The sequence below is a fragment of the Saccopteryx leptura genome, chromosome 3, assembly GCF_036850995.1.
Source record: "Saccopteryx leptura isolate mSacLep1 chromosome 3, mSacLep1_pri_phased_curated, whole genome shotgun sequence".
In the NCBI taxonomy this organism is placed as follows: Eukaryota; Metazoa; Chordata; class Mammalia; order Chiroptera; family Emballonuridae; genus Saccopteryx; species Saccopteryx leptura.
In genome coordinates, this window is record NC_089505.1 from 214670615 (window position 1) to 214684398 (window position 13784).

The 13784-nt window shown below is 44.3% G+C and overlaps 1 protein-coding gene and 1 pseudogene across 3 annotated transcripts in view; both read right to left on the minus strand.

Moving 5' to 3' along the window:
- The window catches only part of MFSD9 (major facilitator superfamily domain containing 9), a 28702-nt gene extending 21475 nt beyond the window's left edge, over positions 1–7227 (minus strand). For 2 of the 3 annotated variants that reach the window (XM_066377511.1, XM_066377508.1), the window contains exons 1-3: positions 7005–7227; positions 6028–6115; positions 4811–4854 (exon numbers count right to left, since the gene is read on the minus strand). In XM_066377511.1, coding sequence (XP_066233608.1) covers positions 4811–4854; positions 6028–6115; positions 7005–7166 — 294 coding nt within the window. In that variant the 5' untranslated portion in view covers positions 7167–7227. Of the gene's footprint in view, positions 1–4810; positions 4855–6027; positions 6131–7004 lie in introns of all 3 variants that reach the window. The other variant, XM_066377510.1, reaches the window with a different exon arrangement.
- A 4552-nt stretch (positions 7228–11779) lies between these two features.
- Positions 11780–13258, minus strand: LOC136398409 (CMP-N-acetylneuraminate-beta-galactosamide-alpha-2,3-sialyltransferase 2 pseudogene; annotated as a pseudogene).
- Positions 13259–13784: the final 526 nt, after the last annotated feature.

Here is a 13784-nt window from a genome sequence, read left to right on the forward strand (position 1 = left end):
GGGACAGACAAGAAAGTAGAGAGATGAGAAGCATCAACTCATAGCTGTAGCACTTTACTTGTTCATTGGTTGCTTTCTCATATGTGCCTTAATTGGGTGCTCCAGCTGAGAGCCAGTGACCCCTTGCTCAAGCCAGCGACCCTGCACTCAACCAGGTGAGCCCACTCTCAAGCCAGCGTCCTTGGGGTTTTGAACTTGGGTCCTCAGCATCCCATGTCGACATTCTATCCTCTGCACCACCACCTACCTGGTCAGGCTGGATGAACACAAGTTGTTTCCACATCCTGGCTACTGTAAATAACGCTGCATTAAAAATAGGGGTGCAGGGACCTCTTCAACATAGTGATTTAATTTCCTTTGTAAATATTCCCAAAAGTAGATTAACTTGCTGGATTATATGCTAGTTCTATTTTTAATTATTTGAGGAACCTCCATACTGTTATTTTCACCAACAGGGCTTGAAGGTTCCTTTTTCTCCATATCCTCATCATTATTTATCTTGTGTTTTTGGTGACAGCCATTCTATCAGGTGTGACATGATAGCTCATTGTGGTTTTGATTTTCATTTTCCTAATTAGTGATGTTGGGCACCTTTATTCAGGTATTTTGCCAATTTTTTAATTGGATTATTTTTCTGCTCTTTGGTTATTTGAGTTCTTTATATTTTTTTTGGATATTGATCTGTATCAGATATATGGTTTGCAAATATTTTACTTCCATTCCAGAGTTGCCTTTTTATTTTCATGATTGCTTCTTTTGCTGCATAGAGGCTTTTGGATGTAGTCCCACTTGTTTATTTTTTATTTTACTGCTTGTGCTTTAGGTATCATATACAAAAAATAATGGGCCTTTTTTCCTGGTTTTTATTTTCCCATTTTTTTTTTCTATGAGTTTTGTGGTTTCAGGTCTTTCATTTAAGTCTGCCAGTTATAATTCTCATATGTGGGACACTTCAGAGTCCTGCCAAGCATGGCTGCCTTCTGAACCTCTCTTATTGCAAGTAAGGAGCTTGGTGACACCACAGAAATGGTTCAGAGTGAAGGTGGCCTAGGGGGAAGCTTGGTAGGTGAGTGACTAGCTAAGCTCTCCTAGTGCCCCTCTATGGAAGTCTGAATGTGAGGCACACAGAATGTAAGAGAGTGCTCACAGGGAGAAGTTGAGAGACAGAGAAGACCTAAGCAGAAGGCAGTGAAGAAGAAAGGACAGAGGAAGGTGGTGGTTTGCTCTGTGCTCTTTGGTACCTAAGGGGTAGGTGTGTGTGTGTGTGTGTGTGTGTGTGTGTGTGCACGCGCGCGCGCGCGCATGCCTGTATGTGTAACCTCAGATACCTCAGGAATAAAGGGCTACCTTCCTAGCTCATTCTTTACTTATTTTTAGTATTCCACAGAAACAGCTTAGATAAAACCAACTTGTAGGCTAAAAGTTGTGGCCTTTAATGATGCAACCAGAAGTCACTGGAGAGGCTTCTGAGAAAGTTCTTTTAAAAGTGGGGTAGGGTACTCGCAAACACTCTTCTCCTCTTCCTCCTTCCATCTTTCCTACTGAGAACATTCCCACAGTGCAGGAGGTTGAGCAGGACAACGCAGGAGGCTGTCTCCAGCAGCACCTCAGACCCTTTGGGCAGCCTTGGTGGTCAGCTGCATGTTTTTCTGCTTAACTTTTGAAGTGCTCTGTTCTGTGTGGATGGACAAAAGCCTGACGGAGAAGCCCCGCCCAACTACAGTACCTCCACACCGAGCCATTTTATACACTGATGTTCTGAGTCACACTTTTTTGAAAAAACTATCTAGATAAGAACCACTAAACGCTATCATAGTGATAGAGTACTGTCTGAGGGAAGTCAAGAACAGGGTCTCCAGCAATGTTTTTCTGGTCTGGCTAGAAGTGGTCAGTACAGCATCCTGTTTCTTCATTCCTCAGTGATACTTAATGACTTTCCCCACTTTCTCAAATTAACCGTGTCACAAAATTGAGACTTATGGATATAGATAAGAGTGCAGTGGTTACCAGAGGGAGAGGGTGCTGGGATGGGAGGGGCTTAAAGAAAACCAAATGAAGGGTGACGGAGGACAATTTGATTTTGGGTGATGGGTATATAACAATCGAATGTCAAAATGATCTGGAGATGAATTCCCTAAATCTATGTGCTCTAGTTGACTAATGTCACCCTGTTAAAATTAATTGTCTAAAAAAAAGTATAAAAAAAATTAACCATGTCATCTGAGCCTGCCTCTCAGCCTTGCAAAAGCCAACTACTGCTGTTTGTGCCCCTTTTCCATTTTCATGTGTTTTTCTTTTTCTTAAAGATCCCAAACATCTCTTACATAGGATATAAATAATTATAAAATTCCTTTATAAAATATTTGAGGGTAAATCTTCCAAAACACTTTCAGCCCTATATAAATAGCATCAATCCTTTTCCTTAGTTTTCATTTCAATGGACTTTAGAAATCCCCCATGTTATTTCTACCTGGATATTTCCTTGTGTTCACAGGGCAGTGAGTGATATAATCTGGTAGGTACAGCCTGGGCCCTGAGCTAGGCTATCTGGGTTAAACTCTGAACTCTGAACATTCCTCATGCCACAGATATATTAGTTGACATAATTACACATGGCAGCATATCTCTAGGCCTGTTTCTCTATCTGTAAAACTGTAATAATAACAATATCTGCGTCAAAGATTCATTTCCCCCCTCAGTACTTGCTACATGCTCTCTATAAAATCAGTCATTAAAGATACACACCACCAGAGATGTTGTTATGAAGACTGAATGAAATAAAGGGCTCAGAAAAGGGTCTGACACATAATAAGTAGTTAGCAAACACTAGTCATTTTTATTAAAACTGATAATATTAAAATAGCCAAATCTGACAGCATATATTTTCTTCATAAAGATTTATTTTTAAGAGTAATATTTTAATAAAACTTACCATTAAAGTATTTGTAAAAGCATTAATTGAAAAGAAAATGTTTGCTTGGTATTTCACCTGTATGATTTCTAAGGAGGTTATTAAATTACAGCTACTAGGTAAATAAAATGTGCTTTGTAAACCCAAATATGAGGATAAAGGATTATTTGAAAAAGACGGACAGGCAACAGCTGGCAATAAAAATACATTCATAAAATGCTACTATGTGCTAGGTGCTCTGATTACTACTGGTGACAAAGCCTGGTCTTTATTCTAAGGAATGTTAGAGTCTAGTAGGAGAAAGACACTTGACTGATTAAAATACTCTCTGACTTAACTGATCTAATATAGATACACATAGCAACTATTTTGGTAGTGAATTTCCAAATAAAAGAGAAAAGCTGTTTACTTAGCTTCTGTAAATTCTTCTTTCAGAGGGAAGAATATGAAATATGTCATGGTGTCCTACAAGTAAGTGCATCAGGCTCCTGTGCAATCTGATAGTCATTATTGATTTAATGTTTTAGATCTTTAAGGTAATGACAGGTGACTTAGATTCTGGATACTGAGATGAGGTGTCTTTGTCAAATTATTTAGTTTGTAAGTCTAAATTTCCTTCTGTATAATAAAGAGAGATAATTACTTTGAAAATAAAATTATTAGTGTTACACAAATTTAATCTAGGAAAGACTTAAAAAAAGATAAACCATGGAGTAGCTATTTAGTTACCTAAGAATTCATTACATAGCCCTGGCCGGTTGGCTCAGTGGTAGAGCGTCGGCCTGGCGTGCAGAAATCCCGGGTTTGATTCCCGGCCAGGGCACACAGGAGAAGCGCCCATCTGCTTCTCCACCCCTCCCCCTCTCCTTCCTCTCTGTTTCTCTCTTCCCCTCCCGCAGCCAGGGCTCCATTGGAGCAGGGTTGGCCTGGGTGCTGAGGATGGCTCAGGCACTGGAATGGCTCTGGTTGCAGCAGAGCGAAGCCCCAGGTGGGCAGAGCATTGCCCCCTGGTGGACATGCCGGATGGATCCTGGTCGGGCACATGCGGGAGTGTCTGACTGCCTCCCTGTTTCCAACTTCAGAAAAGTACAAAAAAAAAAAATTAAAAAAAAAAAAAAGAATTCATTACAAAATCTGACTGAATTTCTTTTCTTTTTTAAAACATATTTAACGTGCAAGCCTTTCTTGGGAAGCACAGTACAGCAATTTAGACCAAGGTCATGGCTGATCACTCCATGGGAATAAACTGACTGTTTTCTCTGAAGTGCCCAGACCAGTAGACACTGAGGTCAAAGACCAGAGTGGCATAGCAGAATTCAGAAAGGAGAGAGAAGGGGAGAGTCAGTTAAGAATTCTGAATTTCAAACAACTAAGTGGGCAGAAGTGGGAATTGCAAACCCAGCTGTAGGTCTTTCGTCCTCATGCTCTTGATATATAATCAACCACTACGAATGGCTCCTTCTGTCCATACACTTTAGTTTCATAATTAATAAGCCATGTAGTCCAACATGTACAACTTCAAACAGAATCCTAGAAGCATAAATGAATTTTGACTATTGTCAAGTAATTAAAATGAAGGATAAACCTGATAATAAACATTCTTTATCCAAGTCAAAAATTAGCAGGGAATCATAGAAGGACATGGTACAGTTTAAAAAGTGGACTCTTGTTCTGATTCAATGTGTTCTTTTCAGAAGATGCCATCTGACTCTTATAAGTCAATGGCAACTAAGATGCCAAATGAGAAAAGAGGTGACTGAGGAAAACTTTTTGATATAATAACAGTAGATACCACAATCATCTGCACCTCTACTCTGGTTAACCTCCAGTTCCGTTTTACCACAGCCATGCTGGCTGGCACTCAGAGCACATGAGTATGCCAGATAGATGACAACTTACCACCAATGGACTAGAAAAGAGCTGCAAAATGCCATAGGAGGAGCCTGCAAGAAACAGGAACAACATCAGTAAAATCAGCTAGACCTATCACAAAACAGGATTAAAGGGAGTAAAAACTACATAGTAATTAACAGAAAAATCTTAGGGGAAAAAACAGATAATTTCTAAAAATGAAATTACCTCATACTTTTTTTTTCAATTGAAAAATGTATAAGTAATGTAATTGTTAATAAAAGGTCTTCAAAATAAAGTTAAGCGGAAGAGAGACAAAAATGCAAATGTTGCTCTTAGGGACCTAGAAAGATAGCCTTTCCACTATGTGATGAGTGTGTAGTTTCAACAGAAAAGACTATAGAGAGTACACAGTGAACTCTAGGGAAATTGTACTAAGTCTTAAATTTTTCACATTTTCACATGTCTCTAATATGATATTTCACAGTTTTCTCAAAATGCTTTAGTTTTATAAAGAACTTACAGAGTTTTATAGAGTGCTTTGACCTCTATTATATCACATGTCTCTTCTGCTCTTCATAAAAATCTTAATGCTGCTGGATGGTCCAATATGTAATTCTAAGTACAATTTTGAGCAAATACAAATCATGGCATGGACCAGGACTTACCAGATATTATGCACAAAACTGTCCCAAAACATCTGCTTATCCAGCTTATGAATTATCAAGTCTGAATTTTTCATTAATTAGCACCACAGCCCTAAGCCCTGCTAGTTCCCATCTCTTTGGTAAATCAGTGAGTCCTAGATGGAGATTTTATGCTACACAGGTAGAAATACCTTACTGCCTTCCAAGGTGGTGTGGGAAGAGTGCAACCAATCTGTGAAGGCTTAAGCCAAATCCCCTTCCTTTACAGTATCGATTTCTGTAGATTACATGTCTTTGGTCTCTCACATTAGGTGACAGGTTCCTGTAGGCAGCTCACTCCTGGGAGAGGCTAAATAAGCACTTGCAACAGCACTGCTGATATGAGGCATGAGGATAACAAGAAATCTCAAAACTTCTCAGAACGTGGGTAGTCTACGAAAAGACTAATCACATTCGTTCTAGGGTAATATTTTTAAATATTTCAGAAACTCATTCTATTGCATTTTCAATTGCCTTTGTGTAGTATTTAGCTATAAGACTGATATGTTTTCAGGTACTTAGTTCAGGGGACTTAAAATTCACTGCTATGAACATGTGCAGTATTAATTAATCACTCACCTACTATGCCAGCAACTGTTGGGCTCGCTCCAAGAGACTTGATGTGAAGGCTCAATAAAGGGACAACCATGCTGACACCAAACAAATCCTAAATAACAAAACACTGATGCACTCAAATTAGAAACAACAGTCTAAATGTTTTTTTAAAGTGGTGACCTTATTACAAACTGATTTTCCTAATAAAACCACCATCTAAAACTTTGAACACATACGACATCACAATTGTAGTCTGTTCTATGATACTCATCAGGTTCAAGTGATCAAGGATCCAAATACAATGTTCTAGAGCAGCCGCTGTCTGTAAATGTGTGGACCACCCTGACCTAGAATGCACGTTAACTTTAGCTTCTTTGTAATAATTGCTCTTTAATGCTAAAAGAGGATGTGCTACTATTAGTTCCTCAAAAAACAAACAACAACAAAGAAAAAACAATTTGTATGGGTAATGAAGTAGGAAAGGAGGTAGGGATGACCTGTATTTCTTGACAAAGCAACAGTTTCTTCCTGCATTTAGGAAAGGGACCTGATCAGTGCTTTATAGCAGTGGTCCCCAACCCCGGGGCCACGAACCGGTACTGGTCCGTGGGCCATTTGGTACCAGTCCACAGAGAAAGAATAAATAACTTACATATTTCTGTTTTACTTATATTTAAGTCTGAATGATTTTTTATTCTTACAAAAAATGACCAGATTTCCTGTTACATCAGTCTAAAACTCACTCTTGACGCTTGTCTCGGTCACGTGATACATTTATCTGTCCCACCCTAAAGGCCAGTCAGTGAAAATATTTTCTGACATTAAACCGGTACATGGCCCAAAAAAGGTTGGGACCACTGCTTTATAGGGTTAAAAGGTATGATCTGGAAACAAAGTCTCTGCGCTGAGGTCTCACAGCAGGTGCCACTCGCAGCCCCACCACCGCTCCTGGACTTCTAGGAAAAACCCCGGTAACCTGGGCTGCCCGCGACCGCACTCACCAGGAAGCCCACCAAATACAGGCAGGGCAGCAAGAGGCGGGCCTGCTGCGCACTCAAGCCGGGAGACCGCACCTTGGCCAGGGTCTTCGGCTTCTGCTGCACAGCTCTCCTGTCGTGGAGGCCAGCCCCGGGGCGAGCCCAGGCTGCGGTCCCCAAGCCCATTCCCACGGGAGGAACACCGCAACACGTTCCAGAAGCAGGGAGCCCAAGTCTCCAGGCCAGCCCCGCCCAGCCCCGCCCCGCGCGCCAACCCCGCCCCCAGCGGCAGCAGCGCGTGGGCCTGCGCAGAGGGGAGCACCTCTGGGTGCCTCTCTAGCCGAGGAAGGCTGTACGGAGGGTGTGTGGATGATTGTGAGGGTTTTGTTTGTTTGTTTGTTTTACAGGGACAGAGAGTCAGAGAGAGGGATAGATAGGGACAGACAGGAACGGAGAGAGATGAGAAGCATCATCAGTTTTTCGTTGCGACACCTTAGTTCATTGATTGCTTTCTCATATGTGCCTTGACTGCGGGCCTTCAGCAGACAGAGTAACCCCTTGCTGGTGCTAGCGACCTTGAGTCCAAGCTCTTGAGCTTATTTGCTTAAGCCAGATGAGCCTGCGCTCAAGCTGGTGACCTCAGGGTTTCGAACTGTGCCACTGCCTGGTCAGGCCGGATGATTCTTTGTGTTTTATTTTTCACTTCAGTATTGTATTTTCTTAGCTCTTATTGCTTCTTTTTTTAGTGCTTTTGAAACAATGAAATTTTTGAAAGTCTGCTTAACTAAACATACAATACAGGTGATGTATGATAGAATTGTACATCTGAAACCTGTGTAATTGTAGTCACCAATGTCATTCCAATAAATTCAATAGAAAATAGAAATAAAAACTTGCAGAAAAGGAGATCTGGGCTGAATGCCAGGCCTACCTCTTCCAGAATGGGGGTGTACTAATGTTTTGAACAAAACAAGAAATTATTTTGTCCAATAATGTTTGGCATAATTGTATTGTTGTTTTCATCTTCTAAACACTCAAAATGACCACTTCAGTAAGCATTGAATTGAGAGTGGCAAGAATGGGTGGTGCCTTGGGTCTCTAAATGGGTAGGGAAGGGCCCTGAGACGCAATCCATCAAAGGCCCCCCCAAATCTACCCCCATTCTTTCTTCCACCAATCTTTGGAATTAGGAAAGACCAGATTGAAGCTAAATTCTCACTCTATTACCTTTGGGGGTGCCTGCTGCCCTGCCCAACCCTTCTCTAAAATCCACCTGGTTACTGCTTCCGCAGCCAGCTGCAGGAACTACACCAATGGCCAGGAGGCTGCTTGGTGGTACCAACTCACTAAGAAAATAGGTGGTTTGCTGAAACCAGCTCAGCAATGGGTGTGTGCAAGAGGAAGGTGCTGCAGGACTTAAGAAAAAGCACACAAGACACAACATAAAGAAAAGATGGGTACAGGGGACTCCCAGATCTCTGCAGCCCCATCATATTTATTTGTTTCTTTACTCATCAAGTAAATTAGCAGAACATGGGTTCAGGTGCAAAGAAGAATGATTAACTAAAACCTTTCAGTATTGCAGGAAATGGCTATAGGGATCAGCTGCTTCCTTTAAACAATCTTATCAGTGCTTGCCTGGGCAGCGTTCTGACCCCACAGGACTTGGTGTTCCAAAGTCCGAACATAAGACTTGTTACAAGGCAGCATTTCAATCTCCTGCCATTATCTGACAGGTGGTATGTTGTCTCTGTTAAGAAGGGGATCCTTTTAGTGGTTTGGATGCTTTGCAGAAGAAGTTTTTCCCCTCCTAAACTTCCTTAACCTTCAAGAGTGAGAATACCATCAGTAGGTACATAGGGACTTAGCTGTATTCAGTCATGCAAGTAGCTTCCAATTGTGATACCTGGTTGTTAACTACCCAGCCCATTCCAGTACAGTACTGGAAATGGAAAGTTAGAACATGAAGGCAGGATGTGAGTATGGAGGAGGGAGGGAGGCACACATAGAAGGGCACATCTACTCCTCAACTAGGCTTCTGGCTATTTTTTTTTTTTTTGTATTTTTCTGAAGTTGGAAACTGGGAGGCAGTCAGACAGACTCCCGCATGCGCCAGACCAGGATCCACCCGGCATGCCCACCAGGGGGCGATGCTTTATTGCAACCAGGGCCATTCTAGTGCCTGAGGCAGAGGCCATGGAGCCATCCTCAGCGCCTGGGCCAACTTTGCTCCAATGGAGCCTTGGCTGTGGGAGGGGAAGAGAGAGACAGAGTGGAAGGTGAGGGGGAGGGGTGGAGAAGCAGATGGGTGCTTCTCCTGTATGCCCTGGCCGGGAATCGAACCTGGGACTCCTGCACACCAGGCCGACACTCTACCACTGAGCCAACTGGCCAGGGCCCTTCTGCCTATTTCTATAGCCAGCTTAGATATTTTAAAGACTCTTTGTCGGTCAACCATACTTGGTAACTTCAGGTTAACTATAAATTACAAGCCCAAAGCAAATTCCACCCTTCAAGCAAGAGATTTCCTACTCCTCTTTGGGGTGATGTGTGAAGGAAGAAGGTGCATGTACCAGGTGGCTGGGTTCCCTGTAAGGCCTGATGCCATGGCCATGCAGGTTTACAGTGGATTTGGGCAGACAGTAAGGAACTGTGGAGCCAGAAAATGATGGGCCATACCATTTATTAGTCTTGCAACGGCAGAAGAGCAGTCAGGGAAAACCGCTTCCTTCTCTCTGTCCAGACTCACAAGCCAAAAACAGGAGCAGGGGTTTTGGGAGGGACCCCCTCCCCGACAAACAATGGCCCCTCCTAAAGGCAGCAGGCAATCTGCAATTTGCAATCTGCCATGCTGAGGGCAAGCATTCACAGCCTTGCATAAACTATACACACATGGCGCTGCCCTGTGCTCATGCACCAATCAGGCAAAATATGAAGTGAGCAAGCCTAACACACAGAGGCAGATTTAATAATGGCTGGTGCACCAGTCACACGCTCTGAGCCCCGACTTCTGAAGGGCCCTGCAAAACCCAAACTTTACACTTTTTTCTAATGACACCAAGTTTGGTTTCATTTGTGCAATTTTTACATTAAGAGTGCATAGAGAGGGGTATGCAACATAATTTAATGACAAAATAACCTAGACATGTTTTCTTTGAATATATGTACCCTGATTTATTAATGTCATCCCATTACCATTAATAAAAATTTATTTAAAAAAAAAAAAAAAAAAGAGTGCATAGGGTGGGGGGAGGGGGAATGGGGTGAAGAAGGAGAGAGGGTTTGGGGGAGGGGAGGGGCACAAAGAAAACCAGATAGAAGGTGACAGAAGACAATTTAACTTTGGGGGAGGGGTATACAGCACAATCAAATGTCAAAATAATCTAGAGATGTTTTCTCTCAACATATGTACCCTGATTTATCAATGTCACTGCATTAAATTTAATAAATAAAAAAAAGAGTGCATAATATTTTTTATTTATTAAAAAATACGGTTAACATGCATTTTTATTTTCTCTGTTTCTCCTTTTTTAAGGGGTCTGATATTTTCTTCTACACCTGGGGCCTCAACCAACCTTAATCTTCCTCTGCACTTGTAAAACACGTGTTTGCCCCACACTCCCCATCTCCAGCCTTTTTTCCCACGTGTTGCTCCCTCTCTCATGAGCCAGCACAGACTTATGTGTTTGTGTGTGAGAGAGAGAAAGAGAAAGAAAGAGAGAGAAGCAGCAGCATCCCAATCAATCCCAGGGCAAGTTTTGGTTTTGTTTTTCCAGGGCAAGTGGGCTGGTGAGTAGGCCCACAAGGGCCTAAGGAGGTCAGTAAAGGTTGTAACGAATAGTAGCGGCCAAGAATACACTTGAATGAGAAACACCTTACACTTGATGTGAGGGGGCTTCCTTGTGCCCTCCTCAGTTCTTACACCTATGTTCCGGAGTTAGGCCGTAGGTGAATTCTTCCCCCAAGCAAGGGGTGAACACAATTAGTTTTCTGGTGAGACACTAATGACCTGGTCAGAAAGGCCATTCCATAGGGTGGCCAAAGGTGGGAAGGGGGAGAAGGGAGGAAAAAGGGACCCACGTGCCCTCTGGATTCTCACTGCAGTTCTTTGCTGACAGCAATCTCCTACCTCGGCTTAACTGATAAAGGAAATGTGTAGTCCAAAATTCTCTCGGATGCCTGGAGCAGTTTGGAGGTCTCTGGCTTTTCCTTTGGGGTGAAAGTACACTCCCTGGAAACAACCTGGACTTCCCCTTGACCATCCCGAGGCCACAAGGGTCCTTGGAGAGGCAAAGCTGGGCCGCTAGGGCTCTGACCTTCCCCTTTGTTTCCTTCTCGGTTTTCCTGACAGGTTCAGGACCACAAGTGACTGTCACAGCTTCTACCGAGCCTGAGTAAAGCTCTTCGAGGCCAGAAGCCACCTCCACGCCTCAAAAAGCAGGCAACAAAATCTTACACTAAGGCATACAGGTGTGAGGATGGAGAAAATGCAGGTTCATCTCAGAAGTCCATTGATTGGAGCAGAAGGGGCCCAGAGCCGGAAATTGACTAAAGGATTTGGGTTCCATGATTGGTTGAGTGAGCATCATAGTCCTGGATTGCCAGGAAACAGCTGGCGCTTCTCTAGCTGCAGCACGATTGGTCTAGACCATGCCTGCTTTGGTCAGTGTTGCCTGGAGACAGCTCACAGGTGCCCAGGGCTGTGTCCGCTCAGGCTGAGGCCACTTCCCGGGGTGCTGGCCCAAGTCTGAACAATGAATTCACTCCCTCACCCGTTGCCAGGCTGAAAGAGTCATGGCTTATGGCCAGTTTTTTCTCAATTGCCTCATGTAGAGCTTCGTCTCACTGGTCTCGGCCAGCATGTGGATGATGTGGGTCTCGACATCGGCATCCTGCATACCAGTCTTCTGGATTTCATCGGCAGGCTGGTTGTTCTTCCAGTACTGGTGCCAATTTCTCTGGCTGTTAGCCCCCGGAACCGTAAACGTTCACCTTGTCACATGCATGCAGGGCAAAAAGGACCAACATCCAGCATCCCTGTAGAAGGGTAAGGCAGATAATGCTATGTCCAGCTGTCATGGATGTACTTGAAGGCTGGGTTGTAGATCTGGATCTTTTTTATCTACTAGATGAAAGGACTTCACTGAGGCATGGGAAATTGGCTCTGCCCTGTGGACAGGGTGCTGGTTATCCACAGAAGGTACTAGCCTTGAAATCACCAACAGAAAGCTGACGTTGGATGACAGATTCTTAGAACTCTCAGAGTAAATGAAATGGTGGTTGGCTATGCTGCCAACATCTTGCTGAAAGCCCCCAGTTGGCATCCGATTCATTCTCATGAAGTTGTGCCCCTCCACATCTGACAGGCACCACGACACAGCACTGGCTCTGTTGGAGGTCCCAGAAACAGTAGGGGTCCTTCCTTGGGACTATCTGGAACAGCTTCTATAGCACCTTGTTGGCTGTGCCACTTGAACTGAGGCTGCAACATCATCCACCATCTTTAGACATCAGGGAGCAGACCCATGTTCTCTGGAACCCAGACAGCAGAAATGTTGCTTTCAAAGTGGCTGTCAAACCAAAGGCACTGACCTTGCCCATGCATCGGTGGCAGACACAGCTCTTGCCAGTGAGCCCCTCTTTGCTGAGGCTCTGCAGGCCAGCATAAACAGGCACCATAGTCACCTGGTCGGTGCTCCCCCAAAGCTCCCAAGTCCAAGTAGGGCAGGGTGTCCATGCTGTGATGGGATCAGGACAAGAGCAGCGACATGATGAACATCAACAGGAAGGCCACAGAGAGGCACCATACCAACATGGAGCACTTTATGTTTCAAAGCGCGGTGTCATTATAGTCTGCTTGTTCTGACCCTTGATGCAAAGGGCACAAGGGCATGTACTGCAAAGTGGACAGTGGCAGGAGTCCCAGGCCACACCTTCTCTTAAGGCAAAGAGAAGGTACATGGACAGGAGTAGCTCCCTTGTCCCTGAGCAACTTGGGTCCCTGCTTCATTGAGTCTCCGTGAGCTAAGCCACAGATGCTCTGCCTCTCCTGCTACAAGCCTGGCAAGGGGTAGGTCAGTCTATTCCAGCCTTCCAGTCCATTGGGGTTGCTGGCTGCAGCAATGGGGGTCCCTCTCTTTGGTAGCTTGCAACAGTACAGTCTGGAGTAATCGGGATCCTTGTGGTTTATGAGGAGATGCTGAGGCAACCCCTTGTCTCTTGCTGCAGGGAATTCCTTGAACCCCAGTTACAGCTATGAAGATGTGGGTGTCAAGCATTCTTGATTCCATGCAAGAGGTGTCTGCCCTTTCTATGGTCCTCCAGGCTCCACCCCTCTACCAGGGGAGAGGAAACAGGCCCCCACCCTAAGAGAAGAAACCAGAATGCTCTATGGATGTCACAAAACTATGCTGCAGAGACCAAGATCCTCCTTGTGTTAGTTAGGTTTTGCCCTTCTGCTTCCCATCTGAGGTACAGGTCCCAAATGCAGTCTCCCAAAGGGTAGTAGAGCTCTTGCTGAAATGGAGTCCTCTGAGGCCTGGGCACAGCTACTGCTTGATGAGGTGCTGCTTTGAACAAAGCTTGGATCCACAGAGCATGTGCCAAGCTTCCCGCAGAGGATGAAGCCTTCTTCCTGGTGCTGCTGGCTGACAGTGAGAAATTGCTCTGCCCAGCCCCACTCCCCAGAAGCCAGCGTCCTGTACTGCTGTCTTGCTCTTAGCTTCTACTAGCAGCATTCCCTTGGCAGGTCCCCCTCACCTGCAGGTGCCTGGTTGCCTCAGCATGAACTGCGGGCCACACTCT